At 59.2% G+C, this 18,473-nt stretch overlaps 1 protein-coding gene across 4 annotated transcripts; it reads left to right on the top strand.

Annotated features, from left to right (window-relative positions):
- The first annotated feature begins 8,749 nt into the window (after nt 1-8,749).
- MZF1 (myeloid zinc finger 1) lies at nt 8,750-18,367 on the top strand. Of its 4 annotated transcripts, none has more exons than XM_084906422.1 (5): nt 8,750-9,062; nt 9,547-10,689; nt 10,971-11,154; nt 11,917-12,033; nt 16,111-18,367. In XM_084906422.1, exons 2-5 carry the CDS (start codon nt 10,282-10,284, stop codon nt 16,878-16,880), a joined length of 1,479 nt encoding a protein of 492 aa, XP_084762548.1. In that variant the 5' UTR covers nt 8,750-9,062; nt 9,547-10,281; the 3' UTR covers nt 16,881-18,367. The 4 variants fall into 4 exon arrangements, with proteins under 4 accessions (XP_084762548.1, XP_084762550.1, XP_084762549.1 ...); XM_084906424.1 differs by lacking the exon at nt 8,750-9,062 and adding an exon at nt 11,768-11,835 and having other exon boundaries at nt 9,069-10,689; nt 16,111-16,646; XM_084906423.1 differs by lacking the exon at nt 8,750-9,062 and adding an exon at nt 11,768-11,835 and having other exon boundaries at nt 9,069-10,689; nt 10,971-11,169; nt 16,111-16,646.
- The last annotated feature ends 106 nt before the right edge of the window (nt 18,368-18,473 follow it).

Genomic DNA, 18,473 nt, shown 5'->3' with positions numbered 1-18,473 from the left:
TCCTCTCCGATTCCTCGAGCCTCTGTAGCCTCTGAAAGACAGAGAGGGCGTGTGTGTGTGTGTGTGTGTGTGTGTGTATGCATGTGAGTGTGTGTGTACAGTGTGTGTGTGTGTGTGTATGCATGTGAGTGTGTGTGTACAGTGTGTGTGTGCGTGTGCGTGTGCGTGTGTGTGTGTACAGTGTGTGTGTGTGTACAGTGTGTGTGTGTACAGTGTGTGCGCGCGCGTGTGTGTGTATGTGTACAGTGTGTGTGTGCGCGTGTGCGTGTGCGTGTGCGTGTGTGTGTGTGCAGTGTGTGTGTGCGTGTGTGCGTGTGCGTGTGTGTGTGTGTACAGTGTGCGTGTGCGTGTGTGTGCCCTCGTGCCCGTGCACGCACCGGTGCTGCCTCAGTCTGGGCACTGCTCGCCCTCACCCTCTTGCTGCCTCGTGTGGGGCACAGCATGTGGGCGCCAGGTCTGTCCACAGGGTTAGAGTCTCAGCTCTGCCCTCACAACTGTGTAGCCTCAGGCAAGGCCCCTCGTCTCTGTGCCTCTTTCCAACCTGTAAATGGGAGGGAGGGTGACCCAGCCTTGGTGTGTCACTCGGAGTTGGTCAGCACCGCGCCTCTGGCATAGGGAGGCTAGAACGCGGGTCTCGGTGAACAGCGTCTGCCAGGCCTTGAGGTGGACAAGGGAGTGGGGGGAGCCAGGTCAGAGCTGAGCAGCCCCACTGCACTCTGCACGGACTGGGCTGCCTGAGCAGGAGGCGGGGGTCATGCATGGGCCCCCCACACAGGCCACCCTCCCACTGAGCCTGGGCAGCGGCCCTGAGAGTGACCAGGACACAAGCCCTCGCCACCCTGCCGAGAACTGGGTGCACCTTGCCTCACGGTGTGCGAAGCCCACCTCAGCAGGTCCCTTGTGCTGGCCTGTTCCTGGGGCTGCAGGTCCAACCCCCTGACCCGTCTGAAATCCTCAGTTACACATTTCCACGAGGAGTCAGTGGGCCACGGACCCGCATGAGCAGAGCAGGCAGCCAGTGTAGGTCATTCCTGCCACCGGTTCACAGGTAATGTCCACCGAGGCCAGGAGCACACACCCTCGCAGGACCATGGGGGGCGTCCAGAACACGGGGAACAGGTAAGCATCTGCCTGGGGAGGTGAGGGGGTGGTGCATAGCAATCAGAGAACCTGCTTTTCTTACGACAGAGCAGACATCAATTCAGGGCACAGGCACACGCAGGGAGAACCCGTCACCCCTCTCCTGCCCGAGGGACCCAGCACAGCACCCTGTTCCCCGAGGAGGGTTCCTGAAGGGCCACCCAAACCCACGACCTGGAACATAACCTTCCCTCTCCCGCACGGCAGGCGTGGCTCCGTGGTTGACCTATGACCTAGGAGGTCAGGGCAGATGCACAGATTGTGGGCTTGACCCCCAGAGTGAGGCCTGCAGGAGGCAACCAATCAATGATTCTTACATTGATGTTTCTCTCTCTCTCCTGTCCTCTTGGAAATCGATAAAAACACATAAAAAAATAAAGACCTTTCCCTCCCTGTGACCAGGCTTGAGAAGAGTTTAAATAAACTAGGTGATTTAAATCATAAGTATCCATTATTCTTTTCTCCTTCTCATGCTTTTTTAAAGGAAGGAAGGAAGGAAGGAAGGAAGGAAGGAAGGAAGGAAGGAAGGAAGGAAGGAAGGAAGGAAGCTGTGTCTCTTCGGTTTTGTTTTCCTTCCCTGTGCAGCCCATCCCCCTCCCCCAGAGAAAACACCATGAATGTTCCATGTTCTGTGGCTTCCCCGATGGGCATGGGGAGGGCAGATCCTGGTGTCGCTGGGTGAGAAGCTGGGACTGAGATACAGGGGGGAGGGGACCACACACCACCGGTGTTGCTCACTCCCCCCACCAGCACCGGCCTGTTCTCTCCCCTCCCTCCAGCAGCAACGCCCCTCCCTGGTGTGGCACCTGCCTCCACGGTGCTCCACTCCACCTCGTCTCCAGGCCCTGGAGGGTCCCTCCTTCACGCAGGGCTGACCTGGGCTGTGAAATGCCGAGCGGCTCCCAGAGCGACGGCACAGAAAGGCACTTTGCCTCAGCCTTGCTCACAGGGTCTCAGGGCCCCTGGAGCAGGGAGCTGGGGGGTGGCCCCTCCGGCCCATCTGGTAGCTGCTGGACTGAACTCTGGTCCCGACAGGCAGCTGTCACGGTCATGGTCCAGGTAACCCTGCTGCCTCCAGGCCACCCCAGCGAGATCTGGTGGCCCCCACCTCCTGCACCTGACGCTGTGCAGCCCTCGATGGGCAGATCACAGTCTCATCAGCCGCCGAGGCGACAGGCCGGCCTGGCTAGCTGCCTCCATCACCCCCACACACACTCTGCAATCCCAGGGCTGCCTCAGGTTCTGCCGGCGCTACCTGCTTTCCCTCAGCTCTTCTGCCCCCAGGAAAGGGCACACCAGCTTGGGCAGGTGAGTGGGATCACTCGCCAGAACCTTCAGCCAAGAACCCAGACCCCGCTGACTGCCCTCCACAGCCAGGCCACATGAGCCTGGACTGAAACTTGGGAAATTTGTCTTGAATCCCAGACCTGCCTGGCTTCTGGCTGAGCTGGCCTCCCCCTGCATTGAGTGTCTGACCCCCTGGTGGTCAGTGTGTGTCATAGTGACTGGTCATTCGATCAATTTGCATATTATCTTTTTACTAGAGACCTGGTGCACAAAATTTGTGCATGGGGGCAGGGAGGTGTCCCTCAGCCCAGCTTGTACCCTCTCCAATCTGGGACCCCTCAAGGTTATGTCAAACTGCCCATTTAGGCCCAATCCCACCATCTCACAATCCAGAACTGCTGGTTCCCAACTGCTCACCTGCCTGCCTTCCTGATTGCCCCCTCACCACTTCTGCCTGCCAGCATGATCACCCTAACCACTCCCATGCTAGCCTGATTGATGTCTAACTGCTCCCCTGCCAGCCTGTTTGCCTCCAACTGCCCTCCCTTGCAGGCCTGGTCCCTTCCAACTGCCCTCCCCTGCTGGCTTGGTCCCTCACAAATCCCTCCCTACTGGCCATCTTGTGGTGGCCATTTTGTGTCCACATGCGGGCAGGATCTTTGTCCACATGGGGGCAGCCATCTTATGTGTTGAAGTGATAGTCAATCTGCATATTACTCTTTTATTAGAATAGAGGCTGGTGCATAGCCTGGAGCTGAGCCAAGCCTCCTGCTTGCTATGTGGCTTCCGCCATTTATGTTTGGATTTGTTTACCTTGCTATTTCTTTTACCTCCACGTTTTTTCTATCAACACAGCCATTCTTCTTATGCTGGCCAATACCTGACCTTGCCGTATTGTTTTTTATTTTTATTTTTTTATTGATTTTTTACAGAGAGGAAGAGAGAGGGATAGAGAGTTAGAAACATCGATGAGAGAGAATCATCGATCAGTTGCCTCTTGCATACCCCTACTGGGGATGTGCCTGCAAACAAGGTACATGCCTTTGACCGGAATTGAACCTGGGACCTTTCAGTCCGCAGACCGACGCTCTATCCACTGAGCCAAACCAGTTTCGGTATGCCATATTGTTTTTGTTTTTGTTTTTTGTTTGTTTGTTTGTTTTAAATATTTTTATTGATTTTTTACAGAGAGGAGGAGAGAGGGATAGAGAGCTAGAAACGTCGATGAGAGAGAAACATCGATCAGCTTCCTCCTGCACACCCCCCACCGGGGATGTGCCCTCAACCAATGTACATACGCTTGACCGGAATCGAACCTGGGACCTCTTAGTCCACAGGCCGACGCTCTATCCACTGAGCCAAACCGGTTTCGGCGCCATATTGTTTTTAACACCAGCAATGGCAGCTGCTTCACCTACTGTCCTACCTTTTTCATACCATTATATTAAAACATTTTTTTTTAATCTTTGCTGGTACGACCGTATGTAGGTGGATTATTACATCGGACAACGAGGCTTCTCGGTCTGGGTCCCTCAGACTCCAACGACGTGTTTCACATTCCTCGGCACACGTGTCGGCAATGAGCTCCCAGGGCTTCACTCAGCGTTAGATGTTGTATCCATTTTCAGGGTCAGAAAAAAAATATCCAGGTTTGACGTAAAAGTACCTTAATGAATCAAACATGTAAACAGCCTCTTACCCTGATCACGTTAGGTTCGGAGAAAAGTGAAAACATGCTGACCTTTGCAGTATCTTTTGTTGTTGTGCACGGCGTGTGACTACATAAAAAGGGAAGCAGTCCCTCTCCCCCAGACCCATGCTCCCTAGACTGCGTTCAGGGTGTGCATGTCCATATTAACATTCAACTTACCTTGTATCACACTATTTACCGGAAAGTGGAAGTTTTTGTACTTTGAGATCTGAAGTTATGGCTGCCAGTTGAAAGAAAGACCTGGCAGGACTCGCCTGAGCTCCATCCATGACGGGCGTGATCGGCTCTGCCACGTCTCCAGTCTGCTGGCCCTCTGAGGGGCTCAGCCAGCCGTGAGGGAGAGGGGCCTGTCAGTGTCCTGAGCCCACAGTCAACCAGCAGTGACGGGTCCCTTGTGTGCTCTGCACTAGCAGGGCCGGACAAGACAGGCCTGCTACTCCCTCTGGATCCCCCCTAAGATGTGCATGTGCACGCACACACACACACAAGCACATGCACACACACATATGTGTGCACACACACGTGAGTACGCACACACACACACACACACGCCTCAGGAGTAAACCCCAGGACCTGAAACCCCACGGAACTTCATCACGAGCTTCCCTCACCTCCAGAGAGGGGGCAGGGGGGCAGGAAAAGCTGGACGGAGCCTGAGGGGTCCAGCCATGCATTCTGCACAAAGGTCAGGTTGGCCTGCGGAGGCAGGTCACCTCCAGCCCCTGAAGACTGCCTGTTGGCAGCCTGAGGCCGGGCACACTGACAGCTGGTGCCAACCCTGCGTCCATGCGGTGACCTCGCTGCTCCAGGCGCACCTGGGGGCTGAGACCGAGTCATTCAGCTCAGCCAAGCACTGTGCCCGTGAGCGGCAGCACAGAAGCCCCGAGGGCACCGCTCGGCGAGGCTCCCTGCGGCAGGTGGGGCCTGGGATGTCTGGCTGTGGTCCCTCGGTGCCCAGCAGGCGCTGGCCCCACACCCACACAGGGACAAGGCCACGTGTCTGGTCTGTGTCACCTGAGCATCCTCAGCAGGAGCTGGGACTGAAAGCGGCCTGACCTCGAAGGAAACAGCAAACACTGGTCGTTGCTCAGGAAATGGACACCCGGTCAGGACACGGCAGCCGGTCAGCAAGTAGCCCACCCCACAGCCAGGCACCCACCCCACAGCCAGGCACCCTGAGCCCCATAGCCAGACACCCACCCCACAGACAGACACCCAACCCACAGCCAGGCACCCACCCCACAGCCAGACACCCACCCCACAGACAGACACCCGCCCCACAGACAGACACCTGCCCCACAGACAGACACCTGCCCCACAGCCAGGCCCCCCCGCCACAGCCAGGCACCCGCCCCACAGACAGACACCCTGGGCCCCATAGCCAGACACCCACCCCACAGCCAGACACCCGCCCCACAGACAGACACCCGCCCCACAGACAGACACCTGCCCCACAGACAGACACCCGCCCCACAGACAGACACCCGCCCCACAGACAGACACCTGCCCCACAGCCAGACCCCCCCCACAGCCAGGCACCCGCCCCACAGACAGACACCCTGGGCCCCATAGCCAGACACCCACCCACAGCCACGCACCCTGGGCCCCATAGCCAGACACCCACCCCACAGACACCCGCCTCACAGACAGACACCCGCCCCACAGACAGACACCCAACCCACAGACATCCAACCCACAGCCAGTCACCCACCCCACAGACAGACACCCGCCCCACAGACAGACACCCACCCCACAGCCAGACACCCGCCCCACAGACAGACACCCGCCCCACAGACAGACACCCGCCCCACAGCCAGACACCCGCCCCACAGACAGACACACACCCCACAGACAGACACCCGCCCCACAGCCAAGGACATCTCCCGAAGGCGTCCACACCCTGACCCCAGGAGCCTAAGAATAAACAACCTTCAGCGGCAGAGGCACTGCGGTGTGACTGGGTTTATCCTGGGTGGGGGGTATCCTGGGTCATCCCAATGGGCCCTCAACGTGGTCCCCGGGTCCTTGTGAGAGGAGGCAGGTCTGGTTCAGAGCCTCCAGCGCAGCCAGACCTGCCGAAAGCTTGATGTTCGCCCCGAAAAGCCCACTTCAGATTCTGGACCTCAGACGCTAAGACAGTCGTCCTCAGCCTTCCTAATGCCACGACCCTTTATTACGGTTCCTCATGTGGTGGGGACCCCCAACCATAAAATTATTTTCGTTGCTACTTCATAACTGTCATTTTGCTACTGTTATGAGTCATAATGTAAATATCTGGTATGCAGGGTGTCTTAGGCGAGCCCTGTGAAAGGGTCGATCAGCCCCCAAAGGGGTCGTGACCCGCAGACTGAGAACCGCTGCTAAAGGACTTTTAGCACTAAGTTGCAGGGATATGCGACTGTGCCACAGGAAACTCACTCACACGGGAGGGAAACTCCCCGATTCCTGCCACCCTGTGGAGTCCGGGGATAGGGGAGGAAGGTGGTTCTTGGCAGAGCAGCGAGAATGAGTCCCTAGGAACGAAGTCAGACCCAGTCAGCTCTGCTCAGAGCCCGCCTGCCCCCACCTCTCCGAGGAAGAGCCGCAGCTGCACCAGCTTCCCTGAAGGCATCAAAGCCGCCTCCTCTCCTCTGCTACATCCTGACTCCTGCCTCTGCCACTGTGGCTCCTCTGGCCCAGACCTGGGGCCGTTCCCTCTGACCTGAATAGCTTGTTCCCTCTCCTGCAAATCTCTGCTCAGAGGCACCCTCCCCGCCTGTTTCCTTGTTCTTCTGTCACACGCTGCCTGAGGACTGGAGCCTGTCTGCCGAGCTCTCTGCTGCGTCCCCAGGCCCCGGAATCGTGGCTTACTGAGCCTTATCCGCTTTGCATCCTGAACACTGTGAGAATAACAGCTGCCTGGCTGGTGTGGCTCAGTGGATAGTCTTCTATGGGGGGGGGGGGCGCAGCCGATTAATGATTCTCTCTCATCATCGATGTTTCTCCCTCCCTCCCTTCCTCTAGGAAATTAGTAAGAAAAATAATATATATTATTTATTTATTTATTTATTTATTTATTTTTAAAGAGGGAAGAAGGTAGCACCTGATCTAAACAGTAGAACTGGTTTTGAAGGAGTGCCCTGTGGAAATCAGGAACAGGTGCATGATGGGCTGTGTTTTGGGCGTGTGCTTCTGCAACTTGTTTCCTGACCCTAGGCAGCCAGCTGGATGACCCACTGCTTCCATAACTTTGTCAATAAAGTTTATCTAGTAATAATAATAATAATAATAAAAGGTAAGTGAGTGGTCTCAAATATAGATTTGCTTAATGGTAGGCACTAGGATGACAGAGGTGGTACCAGAAAAATGGGAGCGAAGGAACAAGAGAGAGGGTTTAAGATCAAAATATTAAATAAAAACACAGTGGGGCCCGAACGGGTTTGGCTCAGTGGGTAGAGCATCAGCCTGCGGACTGAAAGGTCCTGGGTTTGATTCCCATCAAGGGCACATGCCCGGGTTGGGGGCTTGATCCCTCTCTCTCATCATGGATGTTTCTCTCTCCCTCTCCCTCTTCCTCCCTCTCTGAAATCAATAAAAATATATTTTTTAAATTGCAGTCGGATTAGTGCCCTAGAGGGCAGCCGGCGGCCTGCGGTGTGTGGTGTCCGGCTTTGTGTCTTACAGAGTAACACAAACCCTGGCTTCTCTTTTCTCAGGACAGGAAGCATTTGCATCCTATTCACCTTTGCAACGTAGCATCTACCTTCACAGCGTCTGGGCTCTGATCAAAGTAGCTGAAAACAGCAGGAGCCACACAGGCTCCCAGTCATCTGTTTGTTCTCTTTGTCAAGTTTTGGGTATTTTCCTCACAAGTCTCCCTCCAACTTTCTCTCGTTGCTGTCACCTTCTCTGAGTCTCTGAAAACTCAGTCATCTTACTGTGCCTCTGTTTCTGTCTCCTTCTCCCATCTGGTGTCCTCCTGCATCCGTGTCTGTCCCTTGTCTCTCCTTGTCTGCATTTCTGGTCCCTGTGAATCTACCCCCCTCTCCCTCTGTCCCTCCTCTCCCTTCCACCCCTCACTGCTCCCGCTCCCTGTGGCTAATTATTCTGGCGCGCCGGCCTCCCAGGGCCTGAGTCCCCGGCCGACTTCTTACCACATCCTCTAGGTCTCCGCTGTCTTCTGTCTGTCCACAGACTGGAGTCTCCCACCTGCCAAACCCTGGGTCTCTCCCCGCCCCGAGTCAGTCACTCCTCATCCTCCCCGCTCTCCTCCCCTCGCCCCCACCCTCTTTATCCCAGTCCCCTCCCTACGCCCTCATCCCGTTTACCCATCGCTTTTCTGACGCCCCGGGATTGCGCTGGACCGGAGTCGGCTCCACTGGTTACCATGGACACGCAGGGACGCCTACCGCCAGCCAATACAAACGACCTTCATCGCGATGCGCACGCGCGCGCAGGGAGGGCCCGTCTAACTACAACTCCCAGAAAGCTCCGGGCCCAGCCTCTCCTCTCCCTGCGGGTGTGTGAGAGGTGCTCCTCCCCAAAGCTCCGCAGGGGTTGCCATGGAGACCCGGGCTGATGCTGTCTTAGCGAGGGCCGTGATTGGTGCAGAACACGGGCCGCAGAGGACCGAGAGGGCGGGCGTGGGAGGCGTGCGCGGTGGGAAAGGCAGCGCTGCTGTCAGCTGCCCCCTGAGAAGCTTGCGCACCTCGCCGGGGGCCCCGACGCCTGGATCAGAGGCGGGGAGCGCGGGAAGAGGCGGCCCGGAGTGTGACCTGATCATTGGAATAACGTTACCCCGAGGAACAGAGTGGAAACAGAAGCGAGGGCTGGGGAAGGGCCAGGAGGCGATGCTGCGTAGCTTCCTGGGAGACATAGTCCAGCTGGGGGGGCAGCCTGCGAGCGCGCATGCTCAGGAGAGCGGGCGCGGCCGCTGAGCGTGGAGGTGAGGGCGGGGGCCTCTCCACAAGGCTTGGGCGGGGACGGGTGACGGTGCGGACCGTGGATTCCGGCTGCCCCTGTGGACCTGGAATGCAGGACAGGGACCTGGGCACTCCTGCTGGTGAGCCCGGCGCTGTCGCCCGAGGCCCGTCAGTCACAGCATTGCCAGGGCGACGGGCGACGGGCGCCCCGCCCCCGGTTGCCGGCGGTGCCTGGACCTGCGGAGTTCCCTAAAGCGGAAGTTGCCAGCTAAGGCTTCTGGGAAATGTAGTTCAGGAATCTACGCATAGCCGTGCTGGCTGGGCGGTAGTCCAACTTTCTCCCAGGGTTTTGGGGTTGACCTGGGACCTGGAGGGGCGGAGGGTTGGCTCAGGTGGCTCCGAAATCGGATCCACACCCTGAATGAATAGATTCCTTCACAAAGCCCGCGCCTAACAGCTGCGGGAACAGCGGAGGGCACAGAGAGTGGTGGTCGTCCTTATTTGCAGGTGACAGATTCATTGAGACACGGTGACCTGCCAAGGTTACCTGGCAAAGAGGCGAGGCCAGTCTCCGGTCCAGTGGTGGCAGGCTGGTGTGGGCCCCTGGAAGCTCCCCCTCACCTCCCGGGAACCTGAGGACACCATGATGTGCACGGCGCGATAAGCAGGGCCCAGAGGGTGGAGCTGAATTGGGGAAGGACGCCACCTGGGGGCTGAGCCACACGGGTGACTGCACAGGTGCCGGGGCGACAGGTGGAGGGGGACTGCCCTGTGGAAACCAGGTGGAACCAAGATGGCAGGGGAATGGTCTGAGACTGGGTGGAGGAGTGGGTGGTGCAATGATGAGCTGGCGTAGGGCAGTGGTAGTGGGGCTGATGCCCAGGTGGTGGGTGCTGTTGACATTCACCTGTAAGAGAGAGAGCTACCGGGCAGGGATGAGGGGATGTACAGAGAAAGAGAGCAGGTTTAGGGCAGAGAAGAGGTGACTTCTGAGCCTAATCATTCTTTGGAGCTGGGGGTGACCAGAGATTCTGCAGACCCAGCTAGAGAGGCCAGGGCTGGTGGCTCCACCAGGGCCCATAATCACCTCCCTGTGTGTCACTGTCTTATCAGCCTTCCCCCAGGCAGGACGGAGGGTGGCACAGCACATGCACTCGATAAGCATTCACTCCACTGTCATTGCAGCAGCCCCATCGCCTCCGCCCCTGGGGTCAATAGCCTGGAGCCCAGGCCATCTTTCTGATGAGGCCGGTGGCACTGTCCTCCTCCGGGCGCACAGCCTGGAAAGACAAGAGGCCCATTGTGGTGAAGCTGGAGGACTCGGAGGACTCGGAGGTGGAGGAGGAGGAGGCGGCCTCCCCATGGGACCCCGGCCCAGAGGCTGCCTGCTGGGGTTTCTGGCACTTCCACTACGAGGCGGCAGCAGGTCCCCGAGAGGCCCAGGCCCGGCTCCGGAAGCTGTGCCGCCGGTGGCTGCGGCCCGAGGCGCACTCCAAGGAGCAGATGCTGGAGCTGCTGGTGCTGGAGCAGTTCCTGGGCGCGCTGCCCCCCGAGGTCCAGGCCCGAGTGCGAGGGCAGCAGCCAGGCAGCCCCGAGGAGGCCGTGGCCCTGGTCGAGGGGCTGTGCCGGGAGCCAGGACCCCGGAGATGGGTGAGTCGTTTGCCCTGAACAGAGGTCAGAGGTCAGGGTTAACGGGAATGCCATGCTCAGCTAGACACGTACCAAATGGTCTAAAAGTGGTCTCCTGCAGCGGGCCCTATACAAAGGTCACGGACACAGGGAGGGATGCCAGGGGGGCAGGTGTCAACACAGGACCCCCCTGCACACTCCCCAGGGGATGGGTTCCCTGAAGGGCCTAGTCAGTCCAGACCTTGAAGCCCTGCATTGGGGTCTCCCTGCCTCAGCCCCTAATAAGAGGGGCATCTCACCAGGTCACAGTCCGGGTACAGGGGCAGGAGGTGCTATCAGAGAAGGTGGAGCCCTCCGACTTCCAGTCCCTCCCGCAAACCAAGCCTCAGACTACACAACCTGGGCCTGAGACAACCCTGGGGACCACGCGGAGGTCACCACCGAGACTTCAGGTGAAAAAGGAGCCTGAGGTCACAGAGGACCCAGGTGAGGACAGGCAAGGTAGGCAGGGCCCAAGGCCCACCTGGATGGACCTGGGACCTTAGCCCGGACATCCTGAAGCCCACGGGGCCGTCACCTAATGGATGGGCCACCCCAGCACGGCCCCTCCCCCCCAGCCAGCAGCTGTCAGTTGTTCCATGCCCTCCCCTGGCGGGGACAAGCTGCTGGGGTTTCACGTGTGGGAGGCATGCGGGTTCCCTCACAAGGCGACCCATTGAGGGACGTCAGCCGGTCACTGAGGAGGCCACAGCAGGCTGGGGGTATGTGGGTGCAGATGAGGGAGCACCCCAAAGTGCTGGGGCCTGACCCTCTCTTGCACACCTCCCGGGCAGATGCCACAGTTGACCACCCACTTCCCCACTCCTGTGCAGTCCTTGTGCAGCCCCTCTCCCCCCCTCAGTCTGTACGCCCAGCTCCCACAGGCCTGCAGGGTGCAGGGCACAGACCTGAGCCACCTCCGGCCACAGCTCCTCCAAGCTGGGGCCCTGGAGCCGCCCTGCAACCAGCTCTCACCCCACTGGATCCCAGTACCTGGCTTCCACTGGGGGGAGTCTTGGGGGGAAACCTCGGGACACCTAGGCCCATCCCTCCTCTCCAGAGTTTCTGGATCCTGAGGCTCCGGTCAACCCCCAGGCGGCCGCTTCCACTCTCCTGCCTGAGGCCCAGGTGAGCCCAGCTGGAGCCAGGGGTGGGGGGTAGGTCCTCCCGGGCCGAGCAGGGAAGATGAGCAGTGACCGCTGGTTTCAGGCCTGTGGGACGTCGCTGGACCAGGCCTCTCTCCACAGCGAGCCTGGGCCTGCGGGTCCCCCCGGAGGGAACCTGGGGCCCTGTGGGAAGAGGCAGCTGGGGGCATCCCCTCTCCAGGTAAGACGGGGCAGGGGGGGGGGGGGAGGGGGGCTCTGCGTGGGCAGAAACCCATCTGCCTATCCCATTCCTAGCCCTGCTCCCCCTCGCCCCGGACCATCCCTCTCAGCACCAACCTTCAGCATCCCCTAGCCTCAAAGCCCCGCTCTCCGCTGACCTCACGCCCCTCCTCCAGCTGCTTCCCCCACCCAGGGACACCTCCAAGACCTGAGCCTGTGCCCCAAACCCACACCTCCCAGCTCTGGCACCCCGTGGCCCAACTCTTCGGTGTCAGCATAGGGAGGATCAGGAATGGCAAGGACAGGTTAGCAGTCAGGGCGGGCAGAAGAGGCCTGGACAGTGCGGATCGAGCAGCCTGGGACACTCAGCCCCAGACTGGACATCACCGGGTCCTGGTCTCTTTTCCTTCCCGTGTTCTCACAGACCTGCTTCCTTCCCGTGTTCTCACACAGACCTTGCTCTGAACGCTGGTGAGACTTAAGTCATGTTCTGAGACACACCTGTCTAACACTCCCCATCACACGGAAGCCTGCCTGGATTAAGCATCCATTTTATTAATGCTCTCATACATTTTGTCACACTGTTGGTGAGCCTCCGCCACTTGAAAAGCACTTTCAATCGTGGGACACTGGCTGGAATGGCTTCTTGGATCTCCTTCTCATTGTTTCGTTCCGACTCTAAAGTTCTTACCTTCTCGCTTGGACCTTCATCCCTTTCTTTGTCTTCGGTCATTCACAAGTTCTTCCACTATATCTCCCAGACCCCTGAGGGGATGCTCGTATCTGCCAGCAGAGTTTTAATTCCCAGGGGCGGTTCATTCCCTGAACACTCCTTTTTAGAGCCACTTGCTCTTGTCCTTATAGTTACACTGTCTTTCCTTATTTCTGAGAATAGCAGTAACTGGTTTTAAGTTTTCTTCTCCCAATATGGTCTATGTTTCTCCAAGTCATCTGCTTGTGTTTAAGCCCTACCTGGTGTGGCTCAGTGTATAGTGCATCAGCCTGCGAACTGAAGGGTCCCAGGTTCAATTCAGGTCAAGGGCACATGCAGGGTTGTGGGCTCGATCCCCAGTAAAGGGTGTGCAGGAGGCAGCTGATCAGTGATACTTTCTTTTTTTTTTCTTTTTTTTTTTTTTTAATATATTTTATTGATTTTGTACAGAGAGGAAGGGAGAGAGATAGAGAGTTAGAAACATCGATGAGAGAGAGTCATCCATCAGCTGCCTCTTGCACACCCCCTACCGGGGATGCGCCCGCAACCAAGGTACATGCCCTTGACCGGAATCGAACCCGGGACCCTTCAGTCCCCAAGCCGACGCTCTATCCATTGAGCCAAACCGGTCCCGGCTGATCAGTGATACTTTCACATCATTGATGTTTCTCTCTCTCTCTCTTTCCCTTCCTCTATGAAATAAAAAATTTAAACACATGGTGGCATCACTCCCCAAGAAGACCCACAACTTGGGGGATATGAGCGCGGGGAAGGGTTGGGGGGTGTCAGTGGGAGCCAGTGAAGGTTCTGTAGGTTCCTCTGGCTGAACCGTTTGGGGCACTGGAGCCCTCCAAGGAGGAGATTCCAGCCTTTTGCTGGATCCCAGGAGAGGCTGCTGCTCAGCACAGTGTGGACTTCACTTAACCCCTTAACTTCCTCTGTTGGCCTCCTACCTCAACCCAGCCTTTTGCCAAGATGGGAGGAGACCCACAATCCAGACAACAGTGCCCGCTGTCCGCTCAGCGCTCTGTGCAGAGTGAGCCTAGTGCTGGTCCGAGCTTTGCCCTAACCCTGCTTCTAACACTGTCTCCCTGACCTGCGTGGCACCCCTAACCCCGCACAGCCAGATGTACCTGGTACCTCTGCCTCCTCAACTGTTTGGATCTTTGGGGTAAAACAGGCTGGTTTTGTTTGTGTCCCCTGCTGACTCTGTTCACCTTGGCCAGCCTCTGCAGGCATCTGCCCATCGGCTCTCCAGAGCAGGAAAGGTCAGGGGGCTTCCTTTTCTCTTCATCTTTGGGGGTTTTATTCCTGAAAAGAAAAACAAAAGAATTTCATTGTTGTCTTACTGTTGCTTCAGGTCAGAGCAAATTTAAATCGCTTTCCACTCGTCCCCACCTGCGGTGTTATCAGTAAGGATCCTAACTCCTCCTTTTCCCATAATATCTGTTTCACAGACGCTGACCCCTCTAGAGGCTTTGGAAATAGTTTCTTTTCCTTCCCAGACCGGTTAGCGAGCTCCGTTTGCTGGGCCGAGTCCTCCCACTAGTCGCATGGTTGACAGCTTGCCCTTTGTCTGTAGGAGCTTGCTTGTCCCTGAACTAAGTGTTGTCCTGGGTGAGGGGCTGCCCCAGAGCCCATCAAAACCCTGCCATGAGGTTCATCTAGACCAGGGGTCCTCAAACTTTTTAAAGTGGGGGCCAGATCACGGTCCCTCAGAGAGCTGGAGGGCCGGACTATATGAACTACTAATTCCTACTGTAACACCTCGGCTGTGCTCACTGCCCAAAAAACCTGGCGGGCAGGATCAGACTCCTCTGCGGGCCGCATGTGGCCCAAGGGCCATAGTTTGAAGACCCCTGATCTAGACCCTGGGCCACTCAGGGTGCTCCCTCTGCAGCCCAGGTCTGTGGGTGGCCTAGGCTGACCGCCCCCCTTACCCTCAGCCCTGGCCACAGCTCCCACCTTCAAACACGGGTCCCTCAGCCACCTGGGCCTCCCCACCAGGGCGCCCGGCTGCTCCCTGTTCACCTCTGTGTACCAGCATTCCCATCATGAGAATATTCTGAGTAACGCACCTATTAGAAAACTCGAAAGGCGGGGGAATCCTCGGTGAATGCCCCTCCTGTCACACAGCCCCGCTCCCCCGCAGTCAGCATTACGTGTGTCCTTCCGGAGTGTAAATACACCAGCAAAAACCCTCGAATGCACCCTGCTCCACCCCTGGCACCTGAGCAGCCAGGGCCCCACTGTGCGCACGCTTACTGTGTCCATCAGGCCCCTGCTGACGTTGGGTCACTTTTCAGTGACGGACTGAGAAACCACATACATAGGTCCCTTCGCGGACACATACACACATACACACATACACACATACACACACACACGGACACACACACACACACGGACAGGGACACGGACACAATGGGCGGGTCAAAGTGCGGGAAACGTGCGGCTCGGTGCAGCCTGCAATACCGGCTTCCCTCATGTCCACCAGCAGCACACACCGCTGCCGGGTGTGGGGAGCTCTAAGCCAGAAGGGACTACGCGTGTTTTGTGGGTGAAGTGTTAGTGAAGCTTCCTTTCCTGTTTGCATCCTTTGCCCAGATGGATCAGGCTGTGGGTCTTTCTTGTCCATTTACAGTATTAGAATTCTTCGACTAATTCGACCTTGGCCTCTGCAGAGTTTGTTTCTCGTTCTTTATTTTTTACTCGTAAGTAACTTTGGCTGTGCACGGGTAATCTGCTCTTATGTGACGGAGCTGCCTCTTGAGAACTTGGGATTTTCCCGCCATTGAAGCCACTGCTAGGCGGTCTCCTTGATCTCACTTGCTCTGACTTCCTCTTCTCCCGCCCCCTTGCCTTGCTTCTCAGGAGCCTTTGTCACCAGCTTTTCGTCCAGCACCGACTGCTGCGGAGCTCAGTGTGGCTGGGGCTCCTCCTGTTCTTCAGACACCTCTCCACCCCACCCTGTCAGGTCTCATGCAGGCACCTCACAGCCCCCACGTTCAGGTTTCCATGGAGCTGGGCCCCAACCTGCACCCACAGCCTGCATTTCTCACTGTCCCTCAGGGGCCGGTCACACCCGCCGGCCCTGTGCTTTGGGGAGGGCACTCGCCCACCTGGACAGCTGGCCTTGGGCCACAGCCCTTCTAGAGAGATGTTTGCAAACTGAGTGAGACCCGGAAAGCTTGTCCGGCTTCTCAGTCTTCCTCCTCAAGCAAGATCCGTGCCCTTGTCACTCCCTGCCGCCCTGGCCCTGTCTGCCTCCGTGGTCAGCCGGGAGCCTCCAGCTCACACTGCGCACCGGGCTGGGTGCTCGGGCACAGGGGACTGTCTCGCACTGGATCCCCTTGTGCAATGCAGGGCTTGCGCACCAGATGGACGGCGGCTCTGCTGGCCTGGGTACTGCGAGCCCCCACCGCCACGTCCCCTGGGGCCGCAGTGTGGCCGGCCTCCCTCAAGGTGGCTCCTCGCACGCGCCCGGGCTCCCGGGAGGTGAGGAGCGCCCGGACAAGGATCCCCACCAGGGCGCAGGCCCCATCATGGCCACTGCCCGCTGGCCAGGCCCCCAGGGTCCGAGCCGGGGCCGAGGCTGTGCCAATGCGGGCGGCGGGGCAGTGCGAGGTGGCCGCTGCGACGTGTGCGGGAAGGCCTTCAGCCAGCGCAGCAACCTGCTGCGGCACCAGAAGATACACACGGGGGAGCGGCCGTTCGTGTGCGGCGAGTGTGGCCGCGGCTTCAGCCGCAGCTCGCACCTGCTGCGCCACCGGGTGACACACACGGGCGAGCGGCCGTTTGTCTGCGGGGACTGCGGCCAGGGCTTCGTGCGCAGCGCGCGCCTGGAGGGGCACCGGCGGGTGCACACGGGCGAGCAGCCCTTCTCCTGCCCCGGGTGCGGCCAGCGCTTCTCGCAGGCGTCCGGGCTCACGCAGCACCTGCGCACCCACACCGGCGAGCGGCCCTTCGCCTGCCCCGAATGCGGCAAGGCCTTCCGCCAGCGGCCCACGCTCACGCTCACGCAGCACCTGCGCGTCCACACCGGGGAGAAGCCCTTCGCCTGCGCCGAGTGCGGCCGGCGCTTTGGCCAGAGCACCCGGCTCATCCAGCACCTGCGTGTCCACAGCGCGGAGTAGCGGCGCTCCCGACCCCGTGCCCACCTCGGGCCTGTGCCCACGTGGGGAGGGGACACCCCGGCCTCACAGGGCGGTGAGGCCTCCGCCGCACAGGTGCCAGCCGGCGGGCCCGTAGATGCTCAATAAACAGAAGGAACCTGAGTCTGGGTGTCCACGCACGCAATGCCACCCACTGCGCGGCCCTCTCCAACACACACCCACCCTTCCCGCTGCGACCCCGCGGTCCCCGAGCGCCGTGACCCCCAGAGATGCTCTTGGCAGCAGCTGCACGTCTGTGGGTGCCTCCTCCATGGCTCCAGTGCAGTTCACCCGAGATGCCTTCCACACACACACACACACACACACACACACACACGCTGCCCTAGCCAGCTGCCGCAGGACCCCACAGCTGGTTCTCCCCTGCAGCCCAGACACAGCCTGGCATGTTTTTGTCAATCCTTAAACCTGGGAAGACGTCCCTGAGGTGAGAAAGCTGGGTGATTCTATCTGGAAACACAACCTGCGGGACTTTCCCCCATTCCCCTATGGCATAGGGCCTATGGGAACAGGGGTCGGTGGCAGGCCCCAGGCCAGGTCCCAGCCCCTGGGCTGCACTTCTGCCCTCCCTGAGGCTCTGGCCCGGCTTCCCTCGGGGCTTGTGCTCGTGCCAAGCGCTGGCTGCCTCCCAGAGGCTGCAGGCCCTCCGCCGGCAAACCACCGGTGCCCTCTGGGCGGACACAAGGGTGACAAAGACCACTTCCAGTCCAGCCGCTGCCTCAGTTCGGCCATCCCCTCACGCCCTTCCTGGTCCAGCCCCCATGGCCTCCTTCACCCGAATTTCCTGCGTGGTTGAGTCTAGGTCTCGATGTTAGACACCACACTAGTCCAGCTTTGGCCAGTCCAGCGTCACCTCTCCAATAACCTGTGCCCCTGTGCCCAGAGGGGCCTCAGCAACTGGCCAGGCTGGCCAAAAGGTTCCCCCTGAGACCTCGGCTGGAAAAAGATGGCCATCCATCCACCTCACGAGGAGGCCAAAACGACAAAGCAGAGCGGCTAACAAGAACTGAGAGGAAGGGCCAGAGGGGAAGGGCTGAGTGTCTGCAGCCTGAGACCGCCGGCGTGTACCCCAGCGCCTCGCCAGCGATCGGCTCTCTGGGCTCCAGAGGGGACGCCGGGGCTGCGAGGCTGGGCGGCCAGGGGGCTGCAGGGCGCATGTGGGTCGGCGGCATGGAGGCCGGAAGGAGGGGCAGTTGCTGGGGTCAGCCCATCGGGCCCGGGCGCCAAGGGTACCGGCGCTCACGGGGCAGAGCCTCCGCGGAGGCCGGCGGCAACTCGCTGCGCTGAGGACGGGGGTGCGGTGGACGCCGGTGCGTCCCGGGAGGGGGGCGTCAGGGCCACTGCGCCGAGCTGAGAACCGCGCGCCTGGGACCGGGAGGTCTGCGTCTCCCAAAAAGGGAAGCCCCGCCAGAGCTGCCCACCCCGGCCCTGCCCTGGCGACCTACCTCCTCACCGGCCGGAAAGTTCCCGCGGTGACACCGGAAATGGCAGAACCACTCACGCCGCTGCGTCCCGCCCTCCGGAGCATGCGGAGCTGTGATTGGAGGAGAGGCTGAG

This window comes from Pipistrellus hanaki, assembly GCF_964339955.1.
Source record: "Pipistrellus hanaki genome assembly, chromosome: 15".
NCBI lineage: Eukaryota > Metazoa > Chordata > Mammalia > Chiroptera > Vespertilionidae > Pipistrellus > Pipistrellus hanaki.
This window is presented reverse-complemented; position numbering and strand designations above follow the sequence as displayed.